Source organism: Aphelocoma coerulescens, chromosome 27, assembly GCF_041296385.1.
Source record: "Aphelocoma coerulescens isolate FSJ_1873_10779 chromosome 27, UR_Acoe_1.0, whole genome shotgun sequence".
NCBI lineage: Eukaryota > Metazoa > Chordata > Aves > Passeriformes > Corvidae > Aphelocoma > Aphelocoma coerulescens.
In genome coordinates this window covers 2,358,556-2,369,896 of record NC_091040.1, presented here as the reverse complement: position 1 = coordinate 2,369,896, position 11,341 = coordinate 2,358,556, and the positions used below count along the sequence as shown (strand labels likewise).

The 11,341-nt window shown below is 65.9% G+C and overlaps 3 protein-coding genes across 4 annotated transcripts; 1 reads left to right on the top strand and 2 right to left on the bottom strand.

The window, feature by feature from the left end:
- The first annotated feature begins 162 nt into the window (after positions 1–162).
- PGAP3 (post-GPI attachment to proteins phospholipase 3) lies at positions 163–4,989 on the top strand. 2 transcript variants are annotated; one of them, XM_068996691.1, is made up of 8 exons: positions 163–401; positions 1,070–1,167; positions 1,247–1,399; positions 2,253–2,315; positions 2,448–2,509; positions 3,081–3,217; positions 3,502–3,706; positions 4,427–4,989. In XM_068996691.1, exons 1-8 carry the CDS (start codon positions 209–211, stop codon positions 4,488–4,490), a joined length of 975 nt encoding a protein of 324 aa, XP_068852792.1. In that variant the 5' UTR covers positions 163–208; the 3' UTR covers positions 4,491–4,989. The 2 variants fall into 2 exon arrangements, with proteins under 2 accessions (XP_068852792.1, XP_068852793.1); XM_068996692.1 differs by lacking the exon at positions 4,427–4,989 and having other exon boundaries at positions 3,439–3,524.
- Positions 4,990–5,592: 603 nt separating this feature from the next.
- On the bottom strand, positions 5,593–7,683 carry PNMT (phenylethanolamine N-methyltransferase). Its single transcript, XM_068996711.1, has 3 exons — positions 7,517–7,683; positions 7,143–7,350; positions 5,593–6,157 (listed from the first exon to the last, which is right to left on the bottom strand). The coding sequence occupies exons 1-3, from the start codon at positions 7,668–7,670 to the stop codon at positions 5,722–5,724; spliced, it is 798 nt and encodes a 265-aa protein (XP_068852812.1). The 5' UTR covers positions 7,671–7,683; the 3' UTR covers positions 5,593–5,721.
- A 1,463-nt stretch (positions 7,684–9,146) lies between these two features.
- On the bottom strand, positions 9,147–10,390 carry TCAP (titin-cap). Its single transcript, XM_068996709.1, has 2 exons — positions 10,217–10,390; positions 9,147–9,444 (listed from the first exon to the last, which is right to left on the bottom strand). The coding sequence occupies exons 1-2, from the start codon at positions 10,360–10,362 to the stop codon at positions 9,189–9,191; spliced, it is 402 nt and encodes a 133-aa protein (XP_068852810.1). The 5' UTR covers positions 10,363–10,390; the 3' UTR covers positions 9,147–9,188.
- Positions 10,391–11,341: the final 951 nt, after the last annotated feature.

The following is an 11,341-nucleotide window of genomic DNA, read 5'->3' as shown; positions in this document are numbered from 1 at the left end:
TATCCCATGAGCCTCTGCAGAGCGCACACAGGGGGATATATCCCATGAGCCTCTGCGGAGCGCACACAGGGGGGATATATCCCATGATTCTCCCGCTCGGGGGACTGTATCCCATCACCTTCCGCGGCCGGCGGGGGCGGTATATCCCATAGTGCCCCGCGCCAGCCCCATCTCCGGGGCGGGCCGGAAGCGGCCGGGCCGGGCGGCGATGGCGGCGCGGGCCGCGCTGCTGCTGCTGCTGCTTCTCATGGCGGCGGCGGCGCCGGGCCCGGCCCGGGGCTCGCAGGGGGACCGGGAACCGCTGTACCGGGAGTGCCTGAGCCGCTGCGAGCGGCAGAACTGCTCGGGGGCGGCGCTGCGGAACTTCCGCGCCCGGCAGCCGCTCTACATGGGCCTGACAGGTACCGCCCCCGCGCGCCCATTGGCTGACGGGCACAGAGGCCACGCCCCCTCCGGAGAGGCCACGCCCCCTTTTAAGCCACGCCCCCTCCGGGCGGGGGCACTGGGGCCCAACTGGGGCCGAACTGGGAGGTGCTGGGGAGCCCTGGGCTGGCCCGAGGCTCTTGGGCCATGCTGCGGCTGGACTGGGAAGCCCTGGGTCACGCTCTGGGGTCACTGGACCATGCCGCTTCTATACTGGTGGCTACTGGGCCGTGCTGGGGTTGTGTTAAGGGTCACTTGGCTATACACTGGGTCGTGCTGGTGGCTACTGCGCTCTTCCTGGTTCGTGCTGGGCGGTGTGGTGGGGATACTGGGCCATACTGGGGGCGGGTCGTGGAGCCATACTGCGGGGACGCTAGACTTTGCTGGGGGAGGTGCTGGGCCAGTTTGGGCATCACTGAACTATCTGTGGGGACACTGGGCCATACTGGGAGCTAGTGGACCGTGCTCCTGGTCACCATGGGGACAGCTGGGTGTCCTCCCAGATCGTTCCGTGGTGCCCAGTGAGGTGTGGGGGGTGTCCCTGGTGCCACGGGGTGAACCCCACCCGCTCCCCCTGCCCCGAGCCAGGCCCTGGCGCTCCCATCGCCCACTGGTGCATACTGGGAGGCACTGGTGTGTCCCACAGGCTGGACGTGCCGGGATGAGTGCAAGTACGAGTGCATGTGGCTGACGGTGCGGCTGTACCAGCAGGGCGGCCACCGCGTGCCCCAGTTCCATGGAAAGGTGAGCGGTGGTCCTGGGGGGGGGGGGCGGGGGAAGTCGGGGTCCCCCCGTGCCCGCTGACGCCCCCGTCCCCTCCCAGTGGCCCTTCTCCCGGTTCCTGTTTTTCCAGGAGCCGGCCTCCGCCTTCGCCTCCTTCCTCAACGGCCTGGCCAGCCTGGTCATGCTGCTGCGCTACCGGGCGGCCGTGCCCCCCGCCGCCCCCACCTACCCCACCTGTGTCGCCTTCGCCTGGGTGAGCCCTTCCCCGTCTTTTCCCCCGTCTTTTCCCCCGTCTTTTCCCCCGTCTTTTCCCCCATCTTTTTCCCCATCATCTTTTCTCTCCCTTTCTCCATCCTTTTCCCCCTTTTCTTCTCCTTTCTCTTCCTTTTCCCCTTTCCTTTTCCCCTTTCCTTTTCCCCTTTCCTTTTCCCCCTTCCTTTTCCCCCTTCCTTTTCCCCCTTCCTTTTCCCCCTTCCTTTTCCCCCTTCCTTTTCCCCCTTCCTTTTCCCCCTTCCTTTTCCCCCTTTTCTTCTCCTTTCTCTTCCTTTTCCCCTTTCCTTTTCCCCTTTCCTTTTCCCCTTTCCTTTTCCCCCTTCCTTTTCCCCCTTCCTTTTCCCCCTTCCTTTTCCCCCTTCCTTTTCCCCCTTCCTTTTCCCCCTTCCTTTTCCCCCTTCCTTTTCCCCTTTCCTTTTCCCCTTTCCTTTTCCCCTTTCCTTTTCCTTACCTGTCACCTTCACTTTTTTCCCTTCCCCTTTCCCTTTCCCTTCTCCTTTCTTTTCCTTCTCCCTCTCCTTCCCCTTCCCTTCTTCTCCTTCCCCTTCCCTTCTTCTCCTTCCCCTTCCCTTTTTCTCCTTCCCCTTCCCTTTTTCTCCTTCCCCTTCCCTTTTTCTCCTTCCCCTTCCCTTTTTCCCCCCATTCTCCTTCCCCTCCCCCACATCTTCCCCATAACCACCTGATCCCACCCAGCTCCAGCTGCTCCACCTCCCCATCCCTTCCCCAGGGCCCTCATCCCCCAAAATGAGGTGAGGGGGGTGAGCTCTGACCCACTGGGGACCCTGACCCTCATCCCCCCACCTCCCCAAATCCCAAATTTCCCCCTTTCCCAGGTCTCCTTAAACGCCTGGTTCTGGTCCACCGTTTTCCACACAAGGGACACGGCGCTGACGGAGGTGAGGGAGTGGCACCCCCGGAGTGTCCCCAAGCCCCCTGGGGGGGTCCTGTTCTGGCCCCACTTGGGGGGGTTCCAGACCCCCTCCACTTCCCACGCTGCCAGCATGGCTCAGCCATCCCAAATCCCACAGAAACTGGATTATTTCTGTGCTTCGGCCGTCGTCCTGCACTCCGTGTACCTGTGCTGTGTCAGGTGAGCACCAGGGCACGGACTGGGGGGCACTGGGCACAGACTGGGGGGCACTGGGCACGGTCTGGGAGGCACTGGGGACAGACTGGGAGGCACTGGGTGCAGACTGGGAGGCACTGAGCTGTCCCAAGGCTTGGCTGGAGGCTGCAGGGCCACACTGGGACCAGACTAGGAGGCACTGGGGCCAGCTATAGCTAGACTGGGGAGTGCAGGGCTGTACTGGGAGGCACTGGGTCATGCTGGGAAGGGTCACTGGACTTTGCCACTTCTGTACTGGCAGCCACTGGGCCATGCTGGTTCTGTCCTGAGGGCCGCTGGGCTGTGCTGGGGCTGCATTAGGGGTCAGTTGGGCTACACTGGTGACGCTGGGCCATGCTGGTGGCTGTTGGGCTGTTCTTGGTCCATACTGGGGGATGCTGGGCCACGTTGGGGACCACTGGGCTGTACTGGGGAAGGTGCTGGCTTCTCTTGGGCCAGTTTGGGTATCACTGGAGTACCTGGGAGGACTCTGGGCTGTACTGGGAGGACCCTGAGCCATACTGGGAGGACCTGGCCATCCCCCCCTTCTCCGCAGGACGCTGGGGCTGCAGCGCCCGGCCTTAATCAGCATCTTCAGGGCCTTCCTCCTGCTCTTCCTCGCCGGCCACATCTCCTACCTGAGCCTCGTGCGCTTTGACTACGGCTACAACCTGGTGGCCAACGCCGCTGCTGGTGAGCTGGGAGGCACTGGGATGGACTGGGAGGCACTGGAGCTGCACTGGGAGCCAGCTGCATCCAGGCTGGGGAGCGCTGGGCTGTACTGGGAACCACTGGGCTGTGCTGGGGCTATGTTAGGGGTCAGTCAGTGCCCTCCCCATCCCTGAGCCCCCATTTTCCCAGGAATGCTGACCACCCCCCTGTCCTCGATCCCTCCCCCCCCCGTGTTTTCCCAGCAATTCCAACAGGGGTTTGGTTGCCCTGTGGGCACCCCTGACCCCCCTGGGGGGTTTTCCCAGGAATGCTGACGGTGGCGTGGTGGCTGCGGTGGTGCCTGCGGCAGGGCCGGCGCCTCCCGCACGTGTGGAAATGCGCGGCCGCGGTGCTGCTGCTCCAGGCGCTGGCGCTGCTCGAGCTCCTCGACTTCCCGCCCCTGCTCTGGGTGCTGGACGCCCACGCGCTCTGGCACATCGGGACCATCCCCCTCAACGTGCTCTTCTACAGGTCGGTGACCCCTCCCCAGGACCCCCTCCTCGATTAAAATAGGGGCGAGGGGCTCCCTGTATTCCCCAGGGGAGATCAGGGGTGCAGCGCTTCCCCCCCCGGGGTTTGTGGGGGGGATCTGCTGTGTCCTGGGAGTGCTGGGAGGGGAATGGGGTGTTGGGGATGCCGCTCATGAAATTTGGGTGCTGGGGGTCCCCCTCGATTTTCCATGGGGTGCTGGGAGTCTCACCCTTGAAACTGAGGTGCTGGAGACCCTGCGGGGGTGCTGGGAGCCCCCTTTTGAAATGGGGGTGCTCAGGGCCCCCTTTGATCCATGGGGTGCTGGGAGTGTCAAAATCGAGGGTGCTGGGGATCCCATTCTTGTCCAGAGGGTGCTGGGTACCCCCGTGTTGAAATTCGGGTGCTCAGGGTCCCCCTCTGTTTTTTATGGGGTGCTGGGAGTGTCACCCTCGAAACTGAGGTGCTGGGGACCCCGGTTCGGGTGCTGGGTGCCCCTCTCTTGCCCATGGCATGCACAGACCCCCCGTTTTTAAGTCAGGGTGCTGAGGGCCCCCTTCTTGCCCCGGGGGTGCTGGAGGGACCCCTCTGCTGCTCCCCCCGTGAGCCCCGGGGTTGCTGTGCTCAATGTTGGGTTCAGGGCTCCCCCAGTCCCAGCACAGGCAGCTGGGGGGGGGCTGTGGCTGCGAGCCTCCACCTCAGCCCCCCCTTTGTCCCCCCCAGTTTCCTGATGGACGACAGCCTCTACCTCCTGAAGGCCAACTCCGACCTCTTCAAAGTGGACTAGAGCTGCCGGGGGGGGGAGCGAAGCCCCTCGTGCCCCCCCAGGGCCCTGCCCTGCCCTGTGCCAAGTGACCCCCTGGCCCCCCCTGGCCACAGCCTCCTGCCCCTCCCCCGGTTGCCTTCTGAGGTTTGTTTCTCTCCCCAAACCCCCCGTCCCCATGCCCCCCATCTCCCCAGGGGGGTGGGAACCCCCCCACTGCTGGGCACAGAGGGGTCAAGGCCAGCTGAGACCCCCCCTCAAACCCTCCCCGTGCTGAGCTGGGGACCCCCACGAAGTGACAGTGGCTGCTGGGGCTCACGGTGTGGGGGACACGTGGGTGATTGGGGGGGGTCTGTGTGCATGGGGGGCCGTGCTGGGTGGCTCTGGCAGGGGTGGGGGGTGTTGTGTGGGTGCCTTGGGGCTGGGTGTGCCCCCTCCTGGCCCAGAGGGGCTGTGCCCCCCCCCCCATTCTCCCTCCCCGGGTGTGCTGTGGGATGTAAATAAAGCTGAGTTTAATCTGTGCCATGCTGGGTTCTTGTCCCCTCCCCGTGTCCCCTCCCTGCCCCAAGGGCACGCTGTGCCCCTCCTGCCATGCCCAGTGTGCCCCATTTCCCTTTGCTGTCACCCCACAGTGGACCCCATACCCACGGTCCTGCACCCCATTTCCCACCCTGCTTTCATCCTGTGTCCCCACGCTCTGTGCCCCAACACCCCCCTCCGTGTACCCCATACCCCCCTACCCTCAACCCCCCTACTCACCGCATACCCACCATCCTGCACCCCATTTCCCACCCTGCTTTCACCCTCTGTGTCCCACCCCATGTGCCCCAAACCCCTCAGTACACCCCAACCCCTCAGCATACCCCATATCCCCCATCTTTCACCTCCCACCCACCCCATACCTTCCCTGTCCTGTACCCCCTTTCCCACCCTGTTCTTGCTCTCTGCTCCCCCATTTGTGCCCCGTATCCCCCCCCACTGTGAACCCACCCACCCATCACATCCTCACCCTGCTCTCACCCCATTCCCCCATCCATGTGCCGCATTTTCCCCCCCACCCAGGGGTCCCTGACCCCCCCAAATCTCCACGAGCCCCCTCCCCACACCCCTCAGCACCTCCATCCTCTGCCACAACCTCAACCTTTATTGTCACCAACCAGACACGGAGTTGCGGGGGGAGCTTCCAGCCCACCCCACCCAACCTTTGGGCTGCCGGGCAAGCTGGGATTTCCCCGGCATTTCCCGGGGATTCCCCTCAGGCTTCCAGCGGTTTCTGCGCGTGGGCGAAGAACACCCCGTCCACGTCGTCCACGCCGGTGCGGAGCGCGGGGGGCATCGCGTAGCTCCGCAGCTCCCGCAGCGCGAAGCCAGCGGCCGCCAGCGCCTCCCGCACGTCCGATTCCTGCAGCGGCACCACGGGCAGGCGAGCGGGGCCCGCCAGGTAGAAGGACTCACCCAGGGCTCCCAGCAGCAGCGCGTGGCCCCCCGGGCGCAGCAGGTTGCCCACGTGGGCCAGCGCCCGCACGAAGGCGGCGCGGTCGGGGCTCACGGCCTCCAGGCAGAAGGCGGAGAGCAGCGCGTCGGCCGGGGGGTGCAGCGGGGCCCCCAGCGGCTCCGGGCGGTGCACGTCGATGGGCAGGATCCGCCGGAGCCGCTGGCGGAGACGCCGCTCCTTGTCCTGCCACGGCTCCCTGAGGGGAGGGGGGGAACAGGGGAAAGGGGAGGTGGGCAGTGGGATGGGGGCTGGGGGGGTGTGGGGAGGGGATTGGCCCGGCAAACGCAGGGGTGTGGGGATGGGATCGATCCAGCACACAGAGGGATGTGGGGTTGGGATCAGTCCGGCAGCCAGAGGGTTATGGGGATGGGATCAACCTGGCACCCACGGGGATGTGGGAATGGGATGGATCCAGCGCACAGAGGGATGTGAGGATGGAATTGTGCAGGGATGTGGGGAAGGATTGTGCGGGGAAGTAGGGATTGGGTGAGGATTCAGGGCCCACAGGGATGTGGGGGTGGGATCAGTCCAGCACACACAGGGATATGGGGACAGGATCCTACAGGGGTGTGGGATGGGATGCTGATTCTAGAACCTAAAGGGACCCAGGAACAGGATCCCACCGGGGCAAACCCAACGTGCACAGGGACAAAGGGACGGAATCCCCTGGGGATCAGCCCAGCAGCTGCAGGGATGTGGGGATGGGATGCAGAAAGGATTGTCCCAAGAGCCACATGGACACAGGAACAGGATCAGCTGGGCACCCACAAGGACATGGGGACAGGCTCCCATGGGGATCAGCCCTTCACCCACGGGGATAGAGACAGGATTCCATGGATATGTGAGGCTGGGATCCTGCAGGGATCACCCAAGCATCTGCAGGGACATGGGGCTGTGAACCCATGGGATTTGGGGACAGTCTGTAAGGATGTGGGGCCATGATGCCATGGGATTTTAGTGACATGTTCCTCCAGGCATCACCTCAGCATCTGCGGGAAAATGTGACTGTGATCCCATGGGATTCGGGGATGTGGTTCTACAGGGATGAGCCCAGGATCTGGGGGGACCTGGAGCTGTGATCCTGCAGATTTTGGGGACACAATCCAGCAGAGACCACCCCAGCACCACCCTCCTCCTGGGGTCGTGCCCCCCCCCGCCCCGTACCCCCTTTGCCCCCCTACCCGCGGCCCTCGATCTTGCAGACGTGCTGGATGAAGGGTCTCCAGTCGAAGGCTCCGGACTCGCCCCGCGCCCACCGGCCCAGCTCCTCCCGGTTCACCGCCAGGTAATCGGTGGCCACGATCTCCTCGAAGTGGTCGCAGGCGCTCAGCAGTTGGTAGATGGTGGGGCCCGAGCCCACATCGATCAACGTCTGCCCCCGGATCTCACCTGGGAGGGGAACAGGACATGTGGGGGTGTCCCCACACTGGTCGGGGATACCAGAAAAACCAGGGAGGGCGAGAGGAGCTGCCCCCCGGTGCCGCGGGTGCTCCGTGCCTCAGTTTCCCCACCCCACTGCGAGGTTTGGAGGGGGTCCCCACCGCCCTCCCCTCACCGCTGGCGAAGGTCTCGGCCAGGCATCGCAGCTTCCAGGGCACCACGAACTCCTCGGAGGAGAAGTCGGCGCGGGGCGGGAGGTAATTGTTGCGCAGGTACGCGCGGGGGTCGAAGTGCTCGTAGCCCTCGCGGAGCGCGGCCGGGCTGCTCATGGCGAGGGGCTGCGGCTCCGGCTCCGCCGCCGCCTTTTATCCCTGCCCGGCCCGGGGGGGCCGCGGGGAGCCGCGACGGCCCCATCCATCCACCCCACATCCCTCCATCCATCATCCATCCCGCCTAACCCGGTTAGCGCCAGCGCCCCGGGGCCGCGGCCGGATCCATCCCGGAGCTGATAACGGCTCCGCCGCCCTTCCCGGGCTGTGGGGATCCAGGAATCCTGTCCCTGTGCCTGGGCGGTTTTGTCCTCCCCACCCCGAGATGTGGCTGTGACCCCCTCTGTGCTGCCGCAGCGCTGTGGCTCCTCGTGAATGTCCCATGGGATGGGGATGAGGATAAAGAGGGATTGGGATGGGGGCGAAAATGGGATGGGGATGGGAAAGGACAGGAATGGTGTGGGATGGGGGTGGGAAAGGATTGGAATGGGATGGGGATGGAAATGGGAAGGAATTAGAACGAGATGGGGATTGGGCTGGGGATGGAAAGGCATTGGAATGAAGTGGGGTTTGGGATGGGGATGGGAAAGGATTGGGATGGGGATAGGGCTTGGGATGCGGCCTGTCTGAGCTCTCCATCACCAGTGAGCTGAGTGTGCTGGACCTCAGCCCAGCCCTGGCAGGAGCCAGCACCACCTCTGCCAGCTCCCAGCGCTCCCAGTGCTCCCAGTGCTCTGGGATAAGGAGCAGGGTGGGACCCACTTATGGGGCTGGGGGCAGTGAAAGACCCCAAATCCTGCCTGTGCCGGAGCTGTAGGGGGTGAAGGTGGAGGGACAGGTGGCTCCTGGGAGGAAGGACCGGGATGGGGCCGGGCTGGGCACAGGGAGGGGACAGGGCCTGGCAGGGGCCCAGGGACAGAGGGATCCAGAGTGGGAACAGCTAATCTGGGATCCTGGCACCAGGTGGGCGATGCAGGGGGGAGTTATATAAGCACAAGGCCCTCCCCCGCAGACTCCCCCAGCCCCATAAGACACCGGGTCCCTCCAGCTGCTGTGCCTCAGTTTCCCCCTGTGCTTCCGTTCCCCCATCCCACAGAACGGTCCCTCTCCCCCGAAATCTTGCCCCCCACCCTTGTACACCCCCCAAAAAGACGCTGCCGTGCCAAGGTAGGCGTTTTATTGCCGTACAAAGACCAAGGTTTGTACAACCCCACCGCAGCCCCCCACCCCCCTCCAGCCCCCCCAGGGCCCCCTTCGGCCCCGAGCGGGTTTCAGCGCTCCTCATCCTCGCATTCCCTTCTTCTCGCCAGGGAAACTGAGTCACGCCGGAGCTGCCAGGAGCCCCCCGAAGGGCGGGAGCCCCCCGACCCGCGGGGTCCTCATCCCCACCGGCCTCCACGACGCCCACAGCGGGGTGGGGTCCCAGGCGAACGGGAGCCCACCCCCACTTGCCCCCTCCTTCCTGCGCTGCCTCTTCAGGGCGGCTGAGCAGACCCAGGCGTGCGGGTCCCCCCAGCCCCCCAACATCACCCTCCTGCCCTCCCCCGACACCCCCCCCCCCCGGCCCCTCTGCCACGCTCAGCCCCGCTGGGCCTCGTGGGAGAGGGAGCGGGAGAGGGTGCGGCGGATCCCCCCCTTGGCGCCGCGGAGGTCCGGGGGGGCGAAGAGGGGCACGGGGAGGGTGCGGGCGTAGGGCAGGAGGTGCTGGGCCAGGGGTTGCCCCAGGACCCCGAGCCGCAGCACCCCCCAGGGCGAGCGCTGCTCCAGCACCCGCACGGCCCCGCGCTGCTCCAGCGTCTCCCGGCGCTGCGTGTCCACCTCCCGCCGGCACCACCTGGGCACGGGGCGCTCGTGGGGGTGCGAGCGGGACCCCCGTGTCCTGTTCTCACCCTTTGGGGTCACCCCACCCCGCTGGAACCCCTGGAGACCCCCATGTGCTGCATCACGCCATGGGAACCCCTGCAGACCCCCCTGTCCCACCCCATCCCACCAGCATCCTTGGAGACCCCCCCCATATTCCACCCCACCCCATGGGAGACCCCCCCATGTCCCATGGACCTGCTCAGCCCCACGGGGACCACCCCATGGGAAGCCCTGGAGACCCCCACATTCTCCTGGCCCCATGTGGAATCGCAGCCTCCCTCAGCCCCATAAAGATTCCCATTTTCTCACAGGAAACCCTGAGACCTTCCCAATCCCTCTTGGACACCCCTGCCCACCACCTCCCTGGAGCTTCCATGGCTCCACGGGGACTCTCGGAGACCCCCAAAGCCCCAAGACCACCTGGAAACCCCATAATGTGGGACAGATGGAGCCCCCTCACAACCCAAAGACCCCATGGAAACACCCAAGTTTGGGACCCTTGGAGTCTCCTACAGCCCCAAACCCGCATGGAAACCCCACATTTCAGAACCCTTGGAACCTCCCACAACCCCATGGAAACCCCACTCCCCTTGGAGTGCCCCCACAACCCCATATTTCAGAACCCTTGGAGCCTTCCACAGCCCCAATCCCCCCCAAAAACCCCCCACTCCTCCAGCACCCAGTGCCCCCCGTTCCCCCAGCACCCCTCGGACCCCTGGCACCGGTCCGGCCGTGCCCCTCACCCGTCCTCGGGCCGGGACCTGAGTTCCAGGTCCAGCCACTCGGCGCTGAAGGTCTCTTTCCGCCCCACGTCCTCCTCTTGGACACTGCAGCCCAGGCGGGCCGAGAGCAGCCCCTTGGAGCCCCCCACCACGCCAGGACCCACCATGGTGCCGCTTTCCACCCCCCCCCGGCGCCCGCCCCGCTTTTATGGCCCCGCTGGGGCTATTTTGGGACGCGCCGCTGGCACCGGGCTCTGCCAAGGGGGGCGAGCGGGGGGGCGGGGGTGGCACCTCGGACACGTGTGTGGCACCCACGGGTGTGTCCCCCCCCCCCCTTCCCGCCATGGGGATGCGGGGCAGACCCTGCCAGCAACGTGATGGCACCGGCAGGACCCCCCTGGACCCCACACAGGGCACGTCTGGCCTTTCCCTGCCCCCCTTGCAGCACTGGGGGTGCCACGTGCCACCTCTGTGCCACCCACAGCAGCCACACGTTGACCTCAGAGGGACATTGGGGTCCCTCCCAGCGTGCCCCCCCCCAGGACAGGGGGTTTGGGGCTGTAGGGACCCCCACAATGAGCTGTTTGTATGGGGTGCCAGTGGTCCCGGGCTCACGTGGACGTGGCTGGTGCCAGAGAGGATGTGGGGCTCCAGCCCCCCCCCGCCGCCCCCCAGGTGTGGGGGTCCCACCCCAGGGGATGAACCCAGGGTTGGGGGGCCACTGGGGGTGGCCAGAGGAGACAGGAACGCTCCAGGTCGATGGAGCTGCCAGTGCCATCCCGGGGTGGGGGACAGTGCCACCCACGGCCAGTGCCACCCATGGCCAGTGGCCCAAGGAGCCCACAGACCCCACCCTTTGGCGCTGGGGGGGGGTGGGGGGGCTCCAGGCTGACCCCAACTCCACTTACACCCGCACCCCTCCACTCCCTGGGTGACAGAGGGCACGCGGGTGACACGGAGCTGCAAACAGTGCAAGGCTTTAATTCAGCTCCCACACATTGACCGGGGGTGGGGGCCGGACCCCCCAGGCCCTGGAGGGGGTGCAGAGAGCCCCGGGGGGGGGTCTGTGGGTGCCCCCCTCCCTTCCTGCAGCGCAGCCCCCACGTGCGGGCGGCCCCGCGCTGCCGCCGCCGCTGCTGCTGCTGT

Bases quoted from the DNA above. Each gene is read 5' to 3' on its own strand.
- TCAP (XM_068996709.1), bottom strand. From the start codon at position 10,362: ATGGTGGGTCCTGGCGTGGTGGGGGGCTCCAAGGGGCTGCTCTCGGCC. The intron at 9,445-10,216 runs GTGAGGGGCACG...CCCCGTGCCCAG, and splicing joins AGGTCCCGGCCCGAGGACGG to GTGGTGCCGGCGGGAGGTGG.
- PNMT (XM_068996711.1), bottom strand. From the start codon at position 7,670: ATGAGCAGCCCGGCCGCGCTCCGCGAGGGCTACGAGCACTTCGACCCC. The intron at 7,351-7,516 runs GTGAGGGGAGGG...TTCCCCTCCCAG, and splicing joins GGCCGAGACCTTCGCCAGCG to GTGAGATCCGGGGGCAGACG. The intron at 6,158-7,142 runs GTAGGGGGGCAA...CCCTCCCCTCAG, and splicing joins TGCAAGATCGAGGGCCGCGG to GGAGCCGTGGCAGGACAAGG.
- PGAP3 (XM_068996691.1), top strand. From the start codon at position 209: ATGGCGGCGCGGGCCGCGCTGCTGCTGCTGCTGCTTCTCATGGCGGCG. The intron at 2,316-2,447 runs GTGAGGGAGTGG...CAAATCCCACAG, and splicing joins GGGACACGGCGCTGACGGAG to AAACTGGATTATTTCTGTGC. The intron at 3,707-4,426 runs GTCGGTGACCCC...TGTCCCCCCCAG, and splicing joins CTCAACGTGCTCTTCTACAG to TTTCCTGATGGACGACAGCC.